At 41.8% G+C, this 23,120-nt stretch overlaps 1 protein-coding gene across 4 annotated transcripts in view; it reads right to left on the bottom strand.

The window, feature by feature from the left end:
- Positions 1-23,120, bottom strand: part of GCDH (glutaryl-CoA dehydrogenase) — a 455,659-nt gene that overhangs the window by 8,631 nt on the left and 423,908 nt on the right. For all 4 annotated transcript variants that reach the window (XM_044084655.1, XM_044084654.1, XM_044084653.1 and 1 more), the window contains exon 10: positions 11,894-12,054. In XM_044084655.1, the coding sequence (XP_043940590.1) occupies positions 11,894-12,054 (161 nt within the window). The remainder of the gene's footprint in view (positions 1-11,893; positions 12,055-23,120) is intronic.

The raw sequence follows: 23,120 nt of genomic DNA, 5'->3' as shown, positions 1-23,120 counted from the left end.
TTTGGGAGGGGAGCACTACATTGGGATTATTGTGAACAGACCTGGCTGATTTGGGTGGCAAGTACTACACTGGGATTATCATGTAAAGAAGTGGCTGATTTTAGAGGTAAACACTACACTGGGATTATCGTGTACACACCTGGCTGATTTAGGAGGGAAGCACTACACTGGGATTATTGTGTACATACCTGGCTGATTTCAGATCTCAGCACTACACAGAGATTATCGTGTACAGACTTGGCTGATTTGGGAGGTGAGCACTACACGTGGATTATCATTTACGGACATGGCTGATTTGGGAGGAGAGTACTATACCAGGGGTATTGCGTACAGACTTGATTGATTTGGCAGGTGTGCATTACTGAGTGCCTGAAAAAAAGAGGCACGAAGTTTTAAGTACATCTGTTTAAAAATGTATATGATGAGGCAACATAGGGTCCCCCCTTATTGTCTAATATTGCTCCTATGCTCCCATGCTCATACTTTGTGACTGATGTCACAACAACACACAGTCCTCATACTGGCTTGCACTGCCATCATTACAGTCCACTGATGCTTGCAGGACTGGTTATGGTGAGGCTGTTTTCTACCAGGAGTGGCAGTTGCATACAGTGGACATATCAGGACAGCTTTCTACTGCTTTGTGGGTGTGTGTGTGTGTGCATGTGTGTGAATGTATACATGTCTACACTGTGCAGTATGTGTATTACCAGTGGCAATAAGAGGTGGTCAGGTACTGCTATGCTAAAACAGCAGTGGCAGCTTCACACAAGAGTCATGACAGCTTATACTGCATATGTATATTATAAAAGATACCGCTCCATTCTGCTAGTAGACTTCTAACTGTACAGCAAAGTTGCTTACATACACAGCATGGCTGACTCTGAATTGCATTAATAGTATTATTAGTAGTAATATTCATGTTGTGTAATGATGTCATATGTCCCGTGAGCCAGCCTCCTGACTTGTCACATTAAACATATCACACTTCAGAGACTTCTGCAGATTAGGGAGGCTGAACTGGGACTTGGTGTGCAATGGCACTGTATAGTATACAGCAAGTCTCTGACTATCACACTATATGAGGAATATTCGCTTGAATAAGAGATTTAATAATAACTGAGTTTCTGAGATTCTTTGGAGATCTATTGTAAAGTGGCAATTTTTCTCCATCCATCCATCACAGGTATCAGGACATATTTTAGTACAAGAGTCATAGAGATTTTTCTTTCTGTTACATTTCAACCATCAAATTTGATTCTAGAATACCATTTTGCCTTCTTCCCCATTCAAAAAGTCAGAAAAACATTTTTTTATCTATGAAATTAGCCAGCTGAGATTTATTTCTTACTCTGGTGACCCCAGTTCCCTTCAGATATATTTTCAGAGTGCTTTTTCTACCTATCTTTAGAATACTAAAAGATATGTATCAAGTACTCCTTATGTATTACCTTCATTTTAGAAATAATAGTTATCAGCTTCTGATAAAATATGAATCAGTAAATATTTCTTCATACATCTTGGGATAGTCACAAAATAATAGGATAACAATGTGTTTATGAAGGACTGTAACGGTTTTGTGTTCTGCAATCATTTAGTGCAATAACAGTGCAATATAATAACTTGTAATCTCTGTCATATTTGCAGTCTTAAACACCTTCTGTAATGTGAAGTTCCGGGCATGAAAAAATGAAAGCACTACTGGTTAGCCTGATGGCATGATCAGGGGGATGTGCCTATGCAGAGTGCATCCCAGGTGCTCACATCTGTTGCTCTCTCTCTGACTCTATGGGAAGGATGATGATAAAAAACTAGTCACTGTGGCAGCACTCCTTGTGAAGACATGGAAACTGTTGTGGGCTCTTTCAAGACATTCATCACAGGGACAGGCAGTTCACTCCTCGGGGAGGCTGGCATAATGGCTAAGGTGTTGATCTTACTGACACAAGGTGCAGGGTTTGATTCTCACATAGGGTAACTGCCTCATTAGGCTTAAAATGGCCCAGAAGGGCAGTTAGCCTAGTACTAAACTATGAATCCATGTAGAAAAAGTGGTCCTTCCTGCATTTGGGACACTACATTCCAGTTACCCCTGGTGAGGTCAGGGAAGTTCCACCAAAAAGGCACCACTCCCTCCTATACAGTGCCAGCCTGAGTCCCAGCTTCCCATATCTCCCATACAAGGCCAAAAATTACTACTATACTCTGGATTACCAAACTGGTTATGTGATAGAGTAGACAGGAGCAGAGAGTGTAGAAAACTATTTATAACTATGCAGCCTACTAATTCATGCCTAGACAGCTAACTTTGCTGATTTCTGCAAACTGTATATGGTAGGAAATGTCTTCACATCTAGCTTCAAGGTTATAACCCATTTAGGTGGCTCAACTCTAATAAATAAACTATGGATTAAAGGCATGGATCTAACACTTGCTGGTAACAGCACCTATAGACATACAGTTAAAAAATATATATATGATATTCAACAGAAAATCCTCAGTAGTAGGTCAGCTGTAATACTACAAATTTATAACACTTTTAAAAATACCTTTTATCAAACTAAATTCAGCTTAACAATTACAATCTATCATATTTGAGACATGAAAGCTTCTATGTAAAGACAATTAGAGGTTCCATGCCTGTGGCTTATACTGCCAGTACTAAAACATTAAAACTTTATTCACTTACATACAGAATTTTAAGATGGAAACCTGACAAAGTGCATAGTGGACAAATGCACTATCCAAATCAAGATTTTACAAACGTGGAAGTTACTAAAGAGAAAGTCCACATGCAATTTAGTGGATTGTACAGGTAGCAGTTTTGTACAAAAACTGTTTTGTCATTTCAGTGAGAGGTTGACAGTATTCTATTTAAGGAGAGTATTTGAAGAGTATCGCATGGTGAACACAAAGTCTAAACCTTGAGATGAGTATGTGCAGGACCAAGATTGGTTAAGATGTTGTTTAAACACTGGTTTGAAACTATTGAGTTTGTCGGAGAGTTTTACTTGTATGGGGATACTATTCCAGAGATTAGCAATGTACTGGGAGTAGAGCGAGTCTCCTGCAATATTATTTGACTTATTTGTAAGTAACAGAATTTGTTACTAGAACATCTTCCTGGACAGTAGAGTAAAATGTTTTGTAGTTTAGGGCATTTCTCTGAATGATGAACAAGTATGTGTCCTGCAGTTTGTTGTGAATATGTTAGCTAGCTCAGTAGTTTAAGTCAGTTTAACTGCTTTAAGCTACGACAATGGTGAGCCCTATGAAGCAGACTGGTTGCAAATTTAGCTATCTTACTGTAGCAGGAGGCAAATTTCTTTCTTTGAGTACTATTTAAGTTTGTGATGACTGGAGCTGCGTATAAGAGAATTGGCAATAAGAAGGTGGTTGCTAGAGTTTGTCTTGCAGTATCTGTAAGGAATCCATGGATCCTATAAAGGGAGCCTAGTTTCTGGTGTGTAGATTTAATGGTGTGCAGTATACGCTGGTCATATTTCAGATAGTCTATTACAGCACCTAGATGTTTACTGTGAGTTACAGTTTCGATGACAGCATTATTTGCTGACATTATGGTAAAAGATCGCTTTTGATTCTGGCAATGTTTTTAGGTAAAAAGCATTAATTTAGTTTTTCTTGAGATTGAGTAGAAGGTTTGATTCTCAGAGAAAGGTTTCTAAGGAGGAGAAAGACTTCTGGGTAATGTCTTGGAGCTTATTTATTGTTGAAGCCGCACATATTAATGTTAAGTCATCTGCATACTGAACTAAACTAGCACGGCGAGTGGAGGTGTGGAGATCATTAATAAATATAATATATAATAAATATATTAAGTAGTAGAAGACCCAGGATATAGCCCTTAGGGACACCTGTAGTAACTGGCTGAAAGGATGAGTAAACTTGTTGCCATTTAACAGTTTGCTGCCTTCCAGAAAAGTAACTAAGAAAAAAATAAGGAGTCTTATGAAAGTCCTATTGAGGAGAGCCAAACAAGCAGCTGCTGGTGCGAGAGAGTATCAAATGTCTTTGTAACTGCCTGTGTATGCCCAATGAGTGCAGAAGTCTCTCCCCTTTATTCTGGGGATTTGGATAAAATGTTGGCAAGTGAATAGTTTGGTTAAGAGCCACACTGGATACCACCTTTGGCATAAATGTAGGGTTTGTTCTTAAGCAAACCCTGTCCTGATGAAAAATGATGAAAGGTTCCACTGCCATTAGTGCCTGTAACTCTGAGACTCTTCGTGCTGAGGTTATTGCCAGAAGCAGAGCAGTTTTCCATGACACATATTTTAATTCTGCTGAATTGGCTGGCTCAAAAGGAGGTAAAGTTAGCTTTTCCAAGACAAAGTTGAGGTCCCAAGTTGGTGTAGGTGCTCTCCGGGGCGGACTTATGTTTTTAGCCCCTCTGAGGTACTGTTTTAATAATGGATGAGAGAAAATAGGAGGATCCGTGTTGTAATGAGCCGAGATGGCAGAGGCGTGGATCTTAATGGATGAAAAGGATAGGCCTTTGTTCAGCATCTCAGTTAAGTATTGTAATATCTGAGGAATATTTGGAACACGAGGGTCAAAGCTTTGAGCCTGGTTCTAGGCGCAGAATCTCTTCCACTTTTCTGAATAGGATTTTCTGGTGCTGGGCCTCCTGGCCTCCAAAATGACATCCATAACAGCTTTAGAGAGAGGCGTTGGTTGCTTGGCTAAGTAATCTGCCATGCAGCCAGGTTTAAGGTTTTGAGCTGACTGTGCAGGATCTGATTGTTTTGTTGAGTCAGAAGATGAGGAATTTGAGGTAAAATCCATGCTGGGCCTTGAGCCAAGTTCTTTAAGAGTGGGTACCAGTGCTGGCGTGGCCAGTCTGGGGCAATCAGGATCATTTTTGGCCTTTCTTGTCTGGCTTTTAGGAGTACCTTTGAAAGGTGAGGCAGTGGTGTGAAGGCATAAACTTTTAGGGTTTTCCAGCTGAACGGGAGAGCATCCACTTTCCATACTTGCGTGTGTTAAGTCCTTGTGCAGAATTTCTGTAGTTGACAGTTTAGAGGGGAGGCAAAAAGATCTATGTCTGGGTACCCCCATTTTTGTGTTATCATGCTGAATACTTGTGGATTTAATTTCCACTCGTGAGGATCCATGATGTTTCTGCTTAAGTCGTCTGCCAGAGTATTTTTCTTTCCTGGCAGGAATTGTGCTTGCAGATGAAGTTGATAGGTCAGTGCTGTGTTCCACAAAGTCATGGCTTGTCTGCAGAGGGGATAGGAATGAGTGCCCCTTTGCTTGTTTATGTACCACATAACTGTGGTGTTGTCCGTCTTTAGTAATAGTTGCCCTGGATGCAGAAGGTTCTTGAAAGCTGTTAGGGCATTTTGTACAGCTAGCATCTCTTTTTGATTGATGTGAAGATGCATTTGGTCTGCGGCCCACTTGCCCTGAATACATTTTCCTGCCATGTGTGCTCCCCAGGCGTAATCCGAAGCATCTGTTGTTAGTGTCTGCCTGGCTGTGGGTAAAGTGAAAGGCTGTCCCTTGTTGTGGTGACATGCCTGTGCCCACCATCGAAACTCTTGTTGTAGGCAGGGAATAAGTGGTATTACTGTTTCCAAACTGTGACAGTGTTGAGTCCAAACACTTTTTAGATACCACTGTAATTTCCTCATATGCAGTCTGGCATATGGTATTAGTAGTATGCAGGACGCCATGAACTCCAAGGCCTGCAGAATTTTTCTTGCAGGGAGTTGGGTTTTTGTTGCCATCACTTGAAAGTACTGAGTCAGTTGTCTTTGTTTGTCTGGCGTGAGATAAGCCATCTGGGCCGTTGTATTTAAGCTGGCACCCAGGAATATTACCTCTTGTGAGGGCACTAGTTTTGACTTCTTTTCGTTTACTGTGTACCCTAGGCAAATTAGCAATCTTTTTACAAACACCAGATGCTTTAGAAGAATGTCCTTGCTCTCTGCTTGAATAAGACAGTTATCCAAGTAAGGATATATTTGAATTCCTTTTTGTCTGCAAAATGCAATTACTGGTGCCAGGCATTTTGTGAAGACCCTGGGTGCAGTAGATAAGCCAAAGGGCAGTGCAGAGAATTGGTAATGCATTGTGCCAGCTATGAATCTGAGGTATCCTCTGAAATTTTGTCTGATTGGGACATGCAGGTATGCCTCTTTGAGGTCCAAAGTAACAAGCCAAGCCTTCTTGCCCAGCATGGGAAGAAGTTGCTGTAGTGTCAACATTTTGAATTTTGGAACATCCAGTATTTAGAGTAGATAGGTCCAGTATGGGTCTCCAGGCTTTGTCCTTTCTGGGGACCAAGAAAAGTCTCGAGCAAAATCCTTGTCCTTGTTCCTGTTGTGGCACTTTTTGAATAGCTCTTATGTCCATGAGGGCTGTAATTTGTTTTTGTGCCTCTGCCCATTGATTTTGTGGCAGGTCTGGCATTCCTTTTGGCCTTGGTAGAGTGTGAAAGTGGAACCTGTAACCTTGAGACACAACATTCAGAACCCATGTGTCTTGGGTGATTATATGCCAATTTTGTGAAAAAAGTGCTAGTTTTCCCCCTAAGGGAGCTGCCAAAAGGTAAGTGCTTGGCATTTGAAGTGGGAAGTCATTGGGACTGTTTCCTATAAGGTTGTGACTTGTCTTCTTCTCCTTTTGGGGTAGAAGCACCCCAGGTCTGTAAGAGCCTTGGGGCTGAGATCTGCCTCTTAGGCGTCCGTATCTGCCTCATTGTGGTCTGTCTGACACTGGAAAGGATCAATTTTTAGAAGGTAAATTTCTGCTAAATCGAGGTGGCTGTACCTGTAAGAAATCATTCACTGTTTGCATATATTTTGACTTATCCTCCATTTTCTTTAATACCTCTTTCGCCTTAACACCAAACAAGATATCATGCTGTAAAGGAGCATCCAATAATTTTGCCTTAACATGATCAGGTAAACCTTGTTTTTTTAACCAAGCATGCCTTCGAATCACAGATCCTGTAACTGCGGCTCTACAAGAAGCCTCTAATGAATCAAAACCACATTGCAGAGTATGTTTTCCCAATTGTTCAGCTGCATGCAATACATCCTGCATTTCCTTATAGTCAGGACCTTCTGAGCTTGTAAGCATTTTCTGTTTTAACAGAGACATTAAATATTGTTGGTATTTAAGCATGTGGAACTGGCAATTTAAAGCCCTTACTGCTAAAGTTGCAGAAGTGTAAACTTTCTTCCCCATCTATCTAATGCTCTAGAATCCCTGTCAGAGGGAACTGGATTTTTAGCAGTGGAAGCCTTTACCCCTTTGGGACCCTGGGAAATAGTTTCCGGGTCAGCAGCAGGGTTTTTATAAATAAATTTGTGAGAGTCAGGGACTCTGTAGTACCCAACTGGCTTGACTGGTGCTGGGGGCAAAGAGTCAGGGGTTAAACTGGATTCAGAGAACACATCATCCACAATATCTAACACAGGTGGAATAGCAAGGGGCCTGTGATGAGGCAATAAAAGAAAATCTCTGAGCCTTTTCTTGGATTCTGAATAGTCCTGGCTCTCCCAATAGAAATGCTCCCTCATGGTATGTAAAGTTTCCCCAAAAGAGTAATCCTCAGGAGGAGAGGCTGAAGGGATTGATTCTTCAGCATCAGAGTCCTCATAGGGGGGTAAAGAGTATCCCTGGTCTGTTGAGGAATCAGAAGAAATGGAAACCTGGTCAGAGGAATCATAGTCTGTATCCTGCCTAGGCCTTTTATCAGGAGGGGGATGGGAACCCCTGATCAGAGTGATTAGGTCTTCGGCCATTTCGAGCATCAGTTTTTTAGGCATGGAGGCCTGTCCAGGTGAATGCTGTATTTGTTTCTTTGTCTTTAATGGAGTTTTGACTTGGTTGTTGTTTTGATGGTAAGCTGTGAAGGTCTGAAAACACCCTCAGACGCCGATGCCTGCTCAGCGGCTCCAGACCCATCTGAAGGGTTAATTTCCGTAGGCCCAATACCTTGAGTTTCCAGAGGCCTAGTAATCTCCACGTGGGAGTCGGAGGTGGACTGTGGCTCTGAGGTAACAGGTGTCAGGGGCTGCAAAAGCGCCTCACTGAGAACCGGCGACTGACCTAGAAGAGGCTTCATTGTCAGTTTTGGACCTCGGATGCCTGTCCTTATCTTTGTCCTTGCGTTTTTTGTGTATTCCGGTCGTCGGTTGTTCCAACGTCATGGTATAATTGAACCTTCGGCCAAAATAATGGCGAGCAAAATCAAACCGACGTTTAATAGCGCGCTTGTTAAATCTAGCACAAAACCGACAACTAGTGACGTTGTGGTCTGGGCCTAGGCATGGAATACAGTAAGAATGAAAATCTTTATGAGGTATTTGCTTCCCACATGAAATGCAATTATTAACTTTTACGGACATTGGTCTGAGGCAAGAAAAAGTTTCCCCAACGGGGTACTTAGCTTTACTGAAGACTTTGGTTCTGAAATTCGAATTTGAAAATCTCAGGAGTCGGCCGACCAGCACTTGCGAACTGCTTTTGCTTTGGGCATCATGCGGCAAGAAAGACTGAAGAAAATGGCATCGGCTGCATCTTATATACCCCTGGCGCACTGATGTCAGGGAAGAAGTGAAAGCAACCGACGCCGGACCAAGACTTTGGAACTCTGGCCGACTGCGGGACCACCTGACGGCAGGATAACCCAAGTGTAATGACTGCAGCAGTGAAACACGATGAACATCTAGGCTAACTGTCCTTATGAGCCATTTCAAGCCTAGCCAATTACCCCATGTGAGAATCAAACCCTGCACCTTGTGCCTGTAAGGTAAACACCTTAACCATTATGCCATCCTCCCAATATGAAGTTGCTTTCACAGGTTTGTGTTTTAGTAATAACCCATTACAGGAGCTGGGCTCGGTAGTGCATTTTAAATGTTTTGATGATGCCTTGGTCAAGAGGTTAGACTTTTGAGGTCATGTTTGGAGGCAGAAATTTCAATGCCACTTCTGTGAGATGATTCACTTGCGGATGGCCAGGACAGTTGTTTACTGTCAGTAGAATAGGCCGTTTCTTCTTCTTCATTTCCCTGTTGATACCCCTTACCAACTCCTCAAATAGGGCACCAGTCATCCATGTGCATTTGTTTGATCTCCAAGTGACGGGGAGGTCTTCGGACTTCAGGCTCTTGAATACGCATGGCTTTGCCAATTTACCAGTCATCAAGGGCTACAGTTTCTCTGTCCATAAAATTCTTTATCAACCTGCTAAGACACCCATACTATCTAACCTTATTCATCCCTACAATAACCTGAAATCCCTAAGATCTTCACAAAAAATCCTCATAAATATTATCAAATCAAACAATAGAGCTGGAGACTCTCTCTTCACTAACACTGTTGGGAAAATCTGGAACTTACTCCCCACTGAACTTTCAACACTTCCCTCTATTTCCTTGCTCAAAAATAAACTTAAGCTCTTCCTTAAAACACATTGGATGTGCCCCTGTACTAAACCTGACTAACCTACATGCTCTCACTACTTGTTTCAACCCCACCTTATATGCTCTAGCTACCTGTTTCTACCTTACTGTCTCAGCTCAGTAACAAACACAACAGAATTCAACTACCATTCTACCTCTACTACCTAGCCTTACCTATTAGTATACTCTCATAAAAGTTCCAGTCTACACGATTAGAACTTTCTTACTCAACTTCTATTCCAGTCCTACTTTCCTTTTTTCCCCTTCTTATATCTAGAATTATATTATGTGTTTTACTATCAATCTTTCTGAACAGTTAAAATGCAGCCTCATGATAAATTGTATTATGTTTAGTCAATATTTTGTGTTATATACTCTATATACCTGTAACCACTTTTTAGCTAATACTGCTTTAGTCATTATTAATGTAGTCGATCTCATGTATGTACTTCTGTAGATATGTACTATAATTGAAGTTTGGAGCTTATCTCCCCGGGCCTCTACTGAAAATGGACATATATCCAGCTAGACTAGCTCGGTCAACAAATGTAAAATAAAAAAATAAATAAAATAAATAAAATAAATATATGAGGTAGCACAAAGCAGAACTGTGAAACGTTCTTTGGGAAGTTTTCCACTCATACATGTCACCCTTCATGATAAAGCTCCTGTCAGGCATCGCTTTGAAAAAGAGTCAGCACTCGTCAGCATTAAAGATGTCATCTTTGAAGCCTCTGATGAAGTCCTGGAACTTTTTGATGAACTCTTCCACAACTTCTACTAGAACTTCATTGGATTCACCACACAAGACTTTCTCGGAGATCTCGTGTCGCAGTTTAAATTTCGTGAGCCAACCACTTGATGCTTGGAAATCTGCTACACCGAATTCCTGTGTGAATTTTTTTTGCAACCTTGTGGGTCATTGTTCCGGAGATTTAGGCATTAACTGCCCTCATTTGTTTGAACCAGCTTAGATTCAGGAGTTACCTGCTCTCATTTGTTTGAACCAGCTTAATGTGCTTTACTGACTTCATCGAGGGAAGTTTTCCTCCTTTTCCGCTGTAGGTCTCAACTTTCCTTATCATATATCTCTAAGTACTCATATTTAAGTTTTTGGATGTTGCTAACTGCGGTCTTGCTAACACCAAAACGTTCCACCATCTTTCTTTGGTTGCTGTTTTCCAGTGTAGATGATCAACCTTTTCTTTCAATGTCAGCTCTTTGAGTTCTTTCTTTTGGGCCATCATGTCTCAATTAAATGTAAAATTTTTCAGTAACTGCAGGATGTACTTACAATTCAGACCAGTCTTCAGCAAGACGTGATAAACAATACGACATTAGGCCTAATCCAACATTTGGTAATAATAAAACATGAAAGAACAACTTATACTAAAAAAAAAAAATAATACAATTAAGGGGCAAAGCCTACACCTTCTACCCCTTGGTGTAGAGTGGACTCAACTGGTCAAGTTATAGAGGATAAAATTAATATTGTGTGTCACAGTCCAAGTACTGAATTTACACTTATTTGAATCGGAAATGACTGACACCATTTCAGCAAAACATCATTCAACCGAAACCACAAACTTCCAAACTGCTTTCCCTAGGAAACGAGCCAGTTGGCCACCAGGGTGAACCTTGCCTTTTTCCCCAGTGTAGTGCAATCTCAGAGTTGGTATATTTATTTGGGGGTGGGGTGGGGTGCAAAGTCCCCCCACTTGGGGAGGTTTAATTACTTTCCATTGACTTTTTTCCCTGGTGGCAGAGGGGTTTGTTTCCCAGGGAAAGCAGTTTGGTAGTCTGTGGTTTCAGTTGAATGGTGTTTCACTGAAGTGCTGTTGGCAATTTCCGATTCAAAGAAGTATAAATTTGGTGAGTAAAAGTTGACCCATATATATATATATATATATATATATATATATATATATATATATATATATATATATATATATATATGTGTGTGTGTGTGTGTGTGTGTGTATATTACATGTTCCTTATCAGACAGCATTGCAGCACTGTCTCAAACAGAAGGTACAGAAGCAGAAGCAAGAAGAACAATGGATTTCTAAAGCAAATGCTCTAAGGAAAAGATTATCCCAAACAGTAAAGACCAGGGAGAGGTATTCTACAGGAAAACAGAAATGCATGTACACATATTACAATAAAATAGCTGTAATGAGAAAGAATCTGGTACAATGCAGTTGTGCATTAAGTTGCACCATCTTGAATTCCCTCACAGGAATCAGTATGCATGTTCTAGAATGCTTATTCTATGGGACTTTTATTTACACTGCTCTATATGTAACTGGATCTATATGTCATGCCTTTTGCGGTAATGACTGGTCTAAAACATTTGCATTACTGTTTATTTTTCCTTTACATAAATGTAGACGTGCATACATCTCGCAAAGTTTCAATATATAAATGTCAAGTTTGTTGCCTGGACTCACCTTCGTAGGTGTTCACTGCTTCCAGATTCATAACATGTCGGATAATATGATATTCATCAGAAATTCCATTCCCTCCAAGCATGTCTCGGGCCTGGCGTGCAATCTCCAGTGACTTTCCACAAGAGTTTCGTTTCAGCATGGAGATCATCTCTGGGGTGGCTCTTGAAATGAAAAGAGAGAAAAAGTACATTTATGGAATAAGTCTGTGTACCGAATACAATTCATTAGAGCAAAAGAAAACTGAAAACTTCTGTCAGTATTGCCTAACAACATGTTATTTCACTGATTTGGGGGTGGTTAAGGGTGGTGTTGGTGAATGCTGCATCTCACAAGATGCTTTTTTCCTGTAAGAAGGGAAAACACTATCACATGCTTATCTAGTGTAACACACAACACAACTTCTGCAGGATGGCGTATAACTAATGGCTTTGGCATTTTACATATGCCTATGCATTCAGTCCGAAATGTAAACATCTCATAAGTACATAAAGCTAGAAATATATTGTGAAGAGAGAAACTCACCACAAAAGTAGATCTTCAAGGTAAAGGCTCACATAGCAGTAGTTCTACAGATATGCCAGTCACCGTTCAACTTGTTTTTTTTTCTTTTTATCTGCAGTTTTAATTACCATAGAAAAGGTAATGTCTGCCTCATATGACTGCTCCTTCACCATCACTTGTTAAGATTCCATACAAAAGAAGCCTTACCTCCCCCACAGTCTTAGTAAGAAACATTCGTGAAGTCAACTGATAAACACAACACTGCAAGCACAAAATAGCAATATGCAATTTATCTGTGGTAGACTACAAGGAAGAGTACTTCAGACCTAACAGGTCTGTGTAAAGGTGAACACACTGCTACAAGACTCATTCCTACACACTTCTACTGTTACCATCAGTGTACTCACAAAACTGTACAATGGGTTTGCATGAGGGATGATTGCCAAACTACTGTATGCAGGAGAGGTGGTAACCAGTGCTAAGAAGAAAAACATGTCTCCTCCAGCCCAGTCCATAACATGGACTCAAGGTGCCCAGAGAAGGCCCTGAAGGATGGCTGTGCCAAAGACTGCCTTCCTTCTGGAATGGATTTTGATCTTACAGTGTTTACAAATTGTGTGAATGGTGGAGCACATATCATCCTTGCCAAAGAAATGAGTAGAGACGTTTTACAAAAAAGGTTGATATGAAACAGCTGCTCTGACAGAATGTACTTGCCAATACAAAGCCTTTCCATGTTTTTTTTTCAGAACAGCAAAAACCATTTGGAAGCTGACTGCTTGGTGAGTGGTACACCCTCGTTCCCTAGGATAAAGGAAAAGTTCAGCTGTTCTGTTTGACAGAAGTCTCTGGTCTGTTATTTTACTTATTTATTGATTTAACTAGGTAAGTAGGACTGCTCTAGGGACGCTTTTCAGCCACAACTAAGGTTGCCACCATTTCAAATGGCCAAAGTGGGACATTTTTGGTACAAACATCAGATTTTACAGGCCGACACATACCCAACGGTCAGTACAAAGGATAGAACTTATCTTTTTTGCCTAAATAAAAGCTTATTCTTGTAGCATTTTAGTTGCTTATTTTGTTTCTTATAACATTTAGGTATTTTAGATACAGAATAACTGTTTTATGCAACTATTACATAAAATATAGGAAATAATTTTGTCCTAAAATCTCAGGACATTTGCCATTTTTTAAATTTTTTGTCAGGACACAACTGCCCAAAGAGGGACTGTCCCTCGCAAAGTGGGACAGGTGGTAACTCTACCTGGCCCACGAATCAACAATATAGTGATTGGCAAAAACAAAATGAAATTTACAAAAAATAACAACAAATCACTTTTTACAATGAGTTATAAGACTACAACGTCTACAATTATCAGTCTGAAATTATTCAGTGCAATGATTAAAAGCTTTTTACATTTATTTTAAATGCAAGACTGGGTTTGCTTATATAATACACAAGTTGCTTGTGAATGTCTAAAAGACACAATATCCATTCATCTTTATTCTAAGATTCAGAAAAGAAGAGAGGTAATTGAATGATCTGATTCAAAGAAAATGTTCAGACTGCCTTGGGCAAGAAAGAAGGTTTATTATCAGACTTGCCCTGTCTTTGTGGAACACTGTGAAATGTTCTTTGCAACTTTAAAATCCTCCTGAATGAAGCAACATCTACAAGAAATGCTGTTTTCAAGATAAGTTAACTGAAGTAGCAGAAGCTGCTAGCACAGAGGAATCTAAAATCAGTTTTTCTAAGATGTAAGTAAGGTCTCAAGGAGGATGGTGATGCAGAACCCAGCACACATGACAGTACCAAGGGCAGTCCTGTAGAGTTGGGTTTCCGGCAGCACTTTCATTACCGAATGGAGAATCTTCCCCACTTATTCACACACACACACACACACACACACACACACACACACACACACATACATACGCATTATATATATATATATATATATGTGTGTGTGTGTGTGTGTGTGTGTGTGTGTGTGTATATATATATATATATATATATATATATATATATATATATATATATATATATATATATATATATATATCATATCCTCATAAAATAAGTGTTTGAGAGGTAATCTGTCATATTTTCCATGTCTTAAGTCTCAGGCCCTGAAGGTTTGGGTATAACAGATAGCCTAGCTATGTTAGGAAGTCTATGGCCAGAGGAAAGGTGTATGAGGATTCTTTCTCCAGATACAGCAGGAAGGAAAACTAGGGTTGTCTCAGCTAGAAGGATCATCCTGAGTTTTACCACTACCAGGAAAGTACAGTTTTGTACCTACCATAAATGTAGATGTTCGAAGATCCACATTGCTGCAGTCCTTACACTTGGGTAGTCCGCTGTCCTCGGTCGGCCCGAATATCAAAGTATAAGGCTGACGTCGGTCAAGGCGCATTTGACTGACATCAGGACGTCAGGGTGCAAATGCGCATGACTGACGTCATATCCTCAGTCTTTTCTTGCCCCAGATGTCAGAAGACCCTAAAAATAAAGGTCAAAACCAAAAGACAGCAAACAACCAACCAACCACCCTTGCACTAACTATATGTACAATATATACAATATACACAATATGTACAACCCAACCCACACAACCACCTCTAACTGCAGAGGGGAAGGAGGGAGGGTAAATTGGACTGCAGCAATGTGGATCTTCGAACATCTACATTTATGGTAGGTACAAAACTGTACTATGTTCTTCATCTCACATTGCTGCAGTCCTTACACTTGGGTAGAATCCCAAAGCAGAGGTGGCTAACTACAAGGAAGCAGGAGCTGCCAAAATGCCCTGCAAAACAGCAGCGGCAAAACCAGCCCTGGATTTAGAGTAAAGTGGCAGGTGATAATGCCTAGAGAAAGTATGCACTGAACTCCAAGTAGCTGCCTCCAAAATATCCTTGGTTGCCACTCCCTCAAAAAGCTGTTGAAGTGGCAGTAGCCCTAGTGGAATGAGGCCTAATCCCAGCTGGAACTTCCTTGCCATGATGGGAATAACAGAAAGCAATGCAAAACCCAATCCACTTAGAAATAGTTTGTTTTGACGCAGGCTTGCCCTGAGAACTCAAAGCAAAAGAAACAAACAACTGCTGAGACTGCCTGAACCCTTTAGTTCTGTCCAAATAATAACGCAACTGCCTGTGTACATCTAAAGTGTGCAAAATCTTTTCCCCTTTATTCTGGGGATTTGCATAAAAAGTAGGCAAATGAATAGTTTGGTTTAAAGCCACACTAGAAACCACCTTAGGCATAAAGGAAGGATTAGTACGTAATGATACCCTATCCTTATGGAAAATCAAAAAAGGCTCAACCGCCATAAGGGCCTGCAATTCAGAAACCCTTCTTGCAGAGGTAATTGCCAACGAAAAAGCAGTCTTCCATGATAAATATTTCAACTCAGAAGTAGCTGCAGGCTCAAAAGGTTGTAGAGTGAGTTTCTCCAACACAAAATTGAGATCCCAAGCAGGAGTAGGAGCTCTTCGTGGGGGTCTTATATTCTTTGCCCCTCTAAGAAATTGCTTGAACAAAGGATGAGAAAACAATGGTGGGTCACAATCATAGTGAGCCGAAATTGCTGCAGCATGAACCTTAATAGAAGAGAAAGACAAACCTTTGTCCAATAACTCAGTAAGATATTGAAGAGCCACACTCAAATTAGGCTCAGAAACATCAAAATATTTTGCTGCACTCCAAAATAAAAATCTCTTCCATTTATCTGCGTACACTTTCCTTGTACTAGGCCTTCTAGCTTCCAAAATCACATTCAAAACTTGTTGCGGAAGTTGAGACCCTCTATGGTTCAAAACAGAATATGCCAGGCTGTTAGGTGAAGAGAGTGAAGTTTGACATTCAGCAAATGGCTGTCCTCCTGTGACAACAGGTGTGGAATCAAGGCAAAGGCCATGGAGGCTTCCGTACCAGACTTCTCAATAATGGGTACCAGTGCTGTCGAGGCCAATCTGGAGCTATTAAAATCATCCTTGGCTTGTCCTGCCTGACCTTTAGAAGTACCTTTGGGAGGAGAGGCAGAGGAGGAAAGGCATACACATGAAGATTGCTCCAATTGAAAGAAAGAGCATCCACTCTCCAAGCTGTGGGATGAAACCTTTTTGTGCAAAACTTTGGCAGCTGATGGTTCAGTGGAGAAGCGAACAGATCTATGTCTGGAGTTCCCCATGACACTGTCAATTTCTGAAATACATGAGGATACAATTTCCACTCGTGGGGATCCATAATTTGTCTGCTCAACACATCTGCTAAGGAGTTCTGTGCTCCTGGCAGAAACCTTGCCTGAAGATTGAGCTGTAAACTGAGAGCAGTCTCCCACAAAATCATTGCTTGCCTGTATAGAGGATAAGAATGCGTTCCCCCTTGCTTGTTGATGTACCACATGACAGTTGTGTTGTCTGTTAGAATCAACACCTGCCCTGGAAGAAGTAATTCCTTGAAAGCTATTAATGCAAACTGGACTGCTAACATCTCCTTCATGTTGATATGTAGATGTTGTAGTCTGACAGGCCACTTGTTTTGTATCCACTTTCCATTTAGATGAGCTCCCCAAGCTTTGTCTGAGGCATCTGTCGTTAAAATCTGACTCGCCTCTGGCCGGGTCACAGAGAGTCCCTTGTTTAGGTGACATTCCTGAGCCCACCATAAAAATTCCTTTTGAATGCAAGGTATTATTTGAATGACAGTGTCCAGATCCTGGCAGTGCTGTGTCCATACATTTTTGAGATACCATTGTAGCTTCCTCATATGCAGTTTGGCATTGGGAAGCACCAGAATACAAGATGCCATGAACCCTAATGCTTGAAGGACTGTCCTTGCAGTCAGCACGGACTGATGAGATAGTTGATGGAAGTAAAGGGATAGACTCTTTTGTTTGTCCGGGGTTAAAAGGCCATCTGGGATGCTGTATTCAGTCTCACACCCAGAAAGCACATGTCCTGAGAGGGTACTAGACTGGACTTTATTTCGTTCACAGAATACCCTAGGCATCTTAGCACTGCTATCACATATTCCAAATGATGAAGAAGCTCTTCCTTCCTTGAGCCAGAATCAGGCAGTCGTCCAAATAAGGATAGATTTGTATTCCTTTTAGCCTGAAGAAAGCTATCACTGGAGCCAGAACTTTCGTGAACACTCTGGGCAGTAGATAAGCCAAAGGGCAATGCAGAGAACTGATAGTGAGAAGTCCCAGCTCGAAAACGCAGATACTTCCTGCAACTTAGTCTGATAGGAACATGAAGGTAAGCCTCCTTGAGATCCAAAGTTACCATCCAATGATCTTTGCCCAGCAGAGGTAAAAGCTGCTGCAACGTCAACATTTTGAACTTGGGAATGTCCAGATAAGTGTTGAGGATAGATAAATCCAAAATTGGTCTCCACGTGTTCCCCTTCTTTGGTACTAGGAACAGGCGAGAATAAAAACCTAGACCCACTTCTGGCATAGGGACCGGCTGTATGGCCCCTATTTGGAGCAACAGAGAAACCTGCTTGTGAGCCTCTATTCTTTGTTGAGGAGGAACGTCTGGCATGCCTTTGAAAGGAGGCAAGGTATGGAAATAAAACCTGTAGCCGTGGTGTATGATATCCAATACCCATCTGTCTTGGGTAATTAAACTCCAATTTTCTTTGAAAAGTGCCAACCTTCCTCCCAAAGGTGCTGCCAGATGAGAAGGCTCCGGCAGCTGAAAAGGTAGGTCATTGGGTCTGTTTACGAAAGGACTGACCCCTGCCCTCACCCGAAGACTGTGCAGGAGAACTCCCTGTTCTAGGCCTGAAAGAGCCCTGAGCTCTGCCCCTACCACGTCTAGATCTACCCCTAGACTGGGAATCATAAGAAGGATACGTCCACCCCTTAGTAGGCCAATTTCTACTAAACTTTGGAGGCTGGACCTGCAAAAAATCTTTAACAGTCTGCATAGACTTAGCCTTGTCCTCCATTTTCTTTAAAACTGTCTCAACAGGAGGACCAAACAACACGTCAGATTGTAAAGGAGCATCTAAAATCCTCGTTTTAACATGATCAGACAAATTCTGATCCCGTAGCCAGGCATGCCTGCGAAGAACTGACCCAGTGGCAGCCACCCTAGACGAGGCCTGTACAGCATCAAAACCACATTGCAAAGAATGCTTACCCACCTGCTCAGAAACATGCACTAAATCTTGCAACTCTTTACAATCAATACCTACTGCCAGAGCATCAACCTTAGATTTTAATTGTGAAAGGAGATAGTTCTGGTATTTCAACATGTGAAACTGGCAATTCAAAGCCCTCATAGCCAGAGTGGAAGAAGTATAAACTTTCTTTCCCCATCTATCCAAGGCCCTAGCCTCTTTGTCTGCAGGAACCGGATTCTTAACAACAGAAGCCTTAACACCTTTAGGCCCCTGACTAACAGTTTCTGGGTCAGCCCTAGGACTCTTAAAAGATACTTATGAGCTTCAGGCACCCTGTAATACCTATCCGGCTTAACAGGAGCAGGAGGCAAAGAATCAGGATTAAGAGAAGCCTCTGTAAAACATCTTCTACCACATCCAAAACAGGAGGTATAGCCAAAGGCCTATGCTGGGGTAAAACAAAATTCCCTAAGCCTTTTCCTGGAATCAGAGAAGTCCTGACCTTCCCACTTAAAATGCTCCCTCATGGAATGAAGAGTTTCTGAAAAAGAAAAATCCTCAGGAGGAGTAGCAGAAGGAGTAGAATCATCCACATCAGAATCAGAATAAGGAGAATACTCCTGCAAGTCTTCAGCCGAAGACTCTGAAACATCTGAAGCCTGCTCAAAACCCCCCAGCTCAGGCTCCATCCTAGGTCTCTTATCTGGAGGGGGCATAGAACCCCTAATTAAAGTAATCAAATCTTCTGCCATTTTAAGCATATGCTTCTTGGGCACAGTACCTGAAGAGCTAGGGGTAACACCAACTGAAGCCAAACCTGGCCTGCCCCTGGGAGAAGCCTTTGAAACAGAAGGAGAGGACCTAGCCACCCTAGGAAGGGAGGGGAGTATAGTAACCTGAGAAGCCCCCTCAGCCTGACTTGCCTCCTGAGAGGCCACATCTTGCAATAATAAGGGCTCACCCTGGGAACACATAGAAACCTCCGGTGGAGCCACCGGCTCCACCGACACCTCTAAAGAACCGGCGTCCGGTACAGACGGTTCTTCTAGCCTGGGCTTAACTGCCTTGTCCTTGCGCTTCTTCGAAGAAGCGTCGGAGCATCCGACGGCATTTTATAATTACACCGCTTCCCAAAGACTAACCTTGCACAATCCAACCTTCTCTTTATAGTGCGTTTATTAAATCTAGCACAAGAGTGACAGCCAACAACGTCGTGCTCAGGCCCTAAGCAAGGAATACACAAAGTATGATAATCTCTATGCGGTATCTGTTTCCCACAAGAAATGCAATTATTGACTTTTTCTGACATCCGGTAAATTACAGAGGCAAGAAAAAACTAAAATATTCCCCAACGGGGTACTTAGCCAACTTTGAACTCGGTCTGAGACTTCGAAATCGAAAAATCTCAGAACGCCAACCGGCACTTGCAATGCTGCTTCTGCATCGGACCATGCGGCAAAAAAGACTGAGGATATGACGTCTGTCATACGCATTTGTACCCTGACGTCCTGATGTCAGTCAAATGCGCCTTGACCGACGTCAGCCTTATACTTTGATATTCGGGCCGACCGAGGACAGCGGACTACCCAAGTGTAAGGACTGCAGCAATGTGAGATGAAGAACATCTGGAGGGTAAATGAAAACAAAGAGTTCTGTCTGCAGAACAGAGAAAGCATCCAGTACTGCAAGGAAATCACGTACATTACTTTAGAAAGTGGTGGGTGTCTGTCAAAGCAAACAAGTCTATCACCAGTACTTCCTAGCTTTCTATGAGATTTCTGAAGATGGATCTGGTCAGATGTTACTCGCAGCTGCTGGAAAATAACCTGCTGGGGGTGTCTGCCATTTAGTTGAGGCCCTAAGGAAAACAAAATGCTCCCCAACAATCATCTGTTATCATTAGCTAAGTCTCAGGCTTACATGGCTAGCCTGCAGATGGGGTAAGGATTAATTACACAGAAAAGAGGGAGGGACAGCCTGAGAGAGGGAAGATGCTGAAGGGACTAAGGTGCCATCACAATGCACTGATCACAGAACAAATGGTTAATACAAGGGATGGAAGGAGGGTACCTGGACTGCAGCAGTGAATCTACCTGAACACTTACATTTACGGTAACTGTATTATGTCACTGTAGCATTCACACAGTCTTCATTTTTGGGAAGATTCCAAAGCAAGGAAGGCATGTGAGGTGATCACCAGGAGCAATGAAAAATATGGCCTTGCTGGATATCACAGACAAGTCATATCCAACTTCTGGAAGCTGCTCCTTAGTTATAATGTTTAGAGAACGTTTGGACAGAATTCCAGCTTGCTGCCTCAAGGACAGCCTGGGTGGCAACACATCTAGGGAAAACTGTGATGGCTGCAGTGTGCTCTACTTGAATGTGCTGCAAAATTCCCCGGAATAGCCTTCCCAAGGGCCAAATAACAGAAAGTGGTACATTTCACAAGTCATTTGGAAAACTGCTTTTTTGTTTACTAGTCTACCTTCCTTCCCTTTGGCAAATGAGAAAAAATAGCTGATCAAAATTTTCTCAACTCTTTTGTTCTGTCTATGCAAATCAAATCTCAGTTGTCTATGCAAACGGAATTTTCTCAACTCTTTTGTTCTATGCAAATAAAATCTCAGCTGTCTATGCAAATGGAATGGAGAGTCTTTTGCCTTTATTCTGAGCTTTGGAAAGAAGACTGGCAAGTGAATGGTTCAGTTACAGGACAATTCAGATATCACTGTAGACAGGAAGGGAGAGCTAGTATGGAGAGAGAGCTTTTTCTGGTGAAATACTGAAAAAAGATTCTTGCACAATAAGACCTACAGTTCAGAAGTTCTCCTAACTGAAGTAATAGCTGTTAAAACAGCACCTTCCTTGAAAGGAACTACAGAATGGTAGAAGCAGCTGGTTCATAGGGTGCTAATGTCATTTTTTAGGAGCAGTCTACCTTATATGTGGTTTGAGGAGCAGTACCCCATTCAGGGGGACAGTGAACTGAATGCTTTGAGTACAAGGTTTGATCTGTACCAATCTGTTGGGCGTTCCACAAACACATCTGCTTGCTTCTCATTTAAACATGTGTGTGTTTGCTTTCTTATTCTGGCCTCCTAATTCCTCTGAATATGGGCTCCTGTATGTGCTCCCCAAGCTAGAACTGAAGAGTCTGTGGCGAGCGTCATGTTTGATAGTGGTGCTTGGAAGGCGCCTCTTGTTCTAGGAACAGTACTGTATCCTCCACAAGATCTCCTTTCTGATGTAATCAGAATAAGGAAATGCTGGTTTCTAGTGATAGTGCATCTTGGGATAATCGGGATAATCTGTTTCCTCAAGTACCACTGTTGTTTCCTAATATGCAGGAAGGCAAGTGGCACCATTAGAATGCAATATGCTATGTAACCAAGCAGCATGAAAAATTCCCTGGCTCAAAATTCCTTCTGTTGAAAATTCTTTGGAAGTAGACCATCAAGCGGTTCACTTTTCCATCTGGTAGGAAGGATCTGTTGAAGGAGATGTCTGGGCGGGCACTCCAGAATAATAGGTTATATGAGGGTGCAAGGTAGGACTTTGTTTTGTTGATGGTGAGATTTAAACTCCTGAAGGTATTTGGCATGAACTCTAAAACCTTGGTAATTTCCTGATGGGAGTCCCCTAGGAAAATGCAATTACCCAAATAAAGATAAATCTGAATGTCTTTGGCCTGTAATAAGCAATTACTGGAGCCAGGCATTTTGTGAAACTCCTGGGAGAAGTAAACAAGATGCAAATGGGAGGAGCCCTCCCCCTGTTCAAAGCCTGAGCTAGGAGGATTTGCAATAGTTCAGTATTCTGAACTTTTGAACTTTTAGAGACTTAAGTAGGACATATTCAAGATGGGTCCCCATACACCATCTTTCCTTGGTACCAGAAAGAACCCTGAGTGAACCCCTTACTCTTCCTCCCCTGCTAGGACTGCTTCTGTGGTCTCTGACTGTCACAGCTCTAGGACAACTGTAGGCATAAAGCTCAATTCTTCTGGGACTGCTGAAATGTCTGTGCTTCTTCGGATTTTTTTAAACTGTTGCTTGTAAATTTTGCAGAATGTTTAGCACTTACTAAGGGTGTAGAAAGAGAAGGTGGTGGTGAGGTTGGGGAGAGGTAGACTAGCTGAGTCACAGCTGATTGCTTAGGATGTCACAGCCCTGTGGCCTCTGGGCTTTGTGGTTTAGCTTGCCATTCTTTTTTATATTCGTGCTTTTCTGAGCCTGAAAAAGCTGCTTTACAGACTGTATGGTCTTACCTCTCTCTTCCAGCTTGTTAAAGTCTTCTTTGTCAGGGTAGCTCCCTATTCATGGGCACATCTGGAATCTCCCATCCTCACATGGTCTGGAAGCGGCACTGTCCACAACTAGGCATGTCTCTATATAACTGATCCTATAGCTGCTGCCCTGCAGCTTGCATCCACTGGCTCATACTCACACTTTTCGAAATGCTTGGCAGCCTGAGAAGAGCAGTCACAAAATTCAAACACCTGCTGGAATCCATTCTGCCTTGGCCTTTACCCTTTCCAACAATGACTTTTGGTAGGAAAGTAAGTAGGATTGGCAGTTT

This window comes from Protopterus annectens, chromosome 9.part0 (assembly GCF_019279795.1).
Source record: "Protopterus annectens isolate FY-2018-M chromosome 9.part0, PAN1.0, whole genome shotgun sequence".
Taxonomy (NCBI): Eukaryota; Metazoa; Chordata; order Ceratodontiformes; family Protopteridae; genus Protopterus; species Protopterus annectens.
The sequence above is the reverse complement of the archived record's forward strand: the minus strand, read 5'-3'. Positions and strand labels throughout refer to the sequence as shown.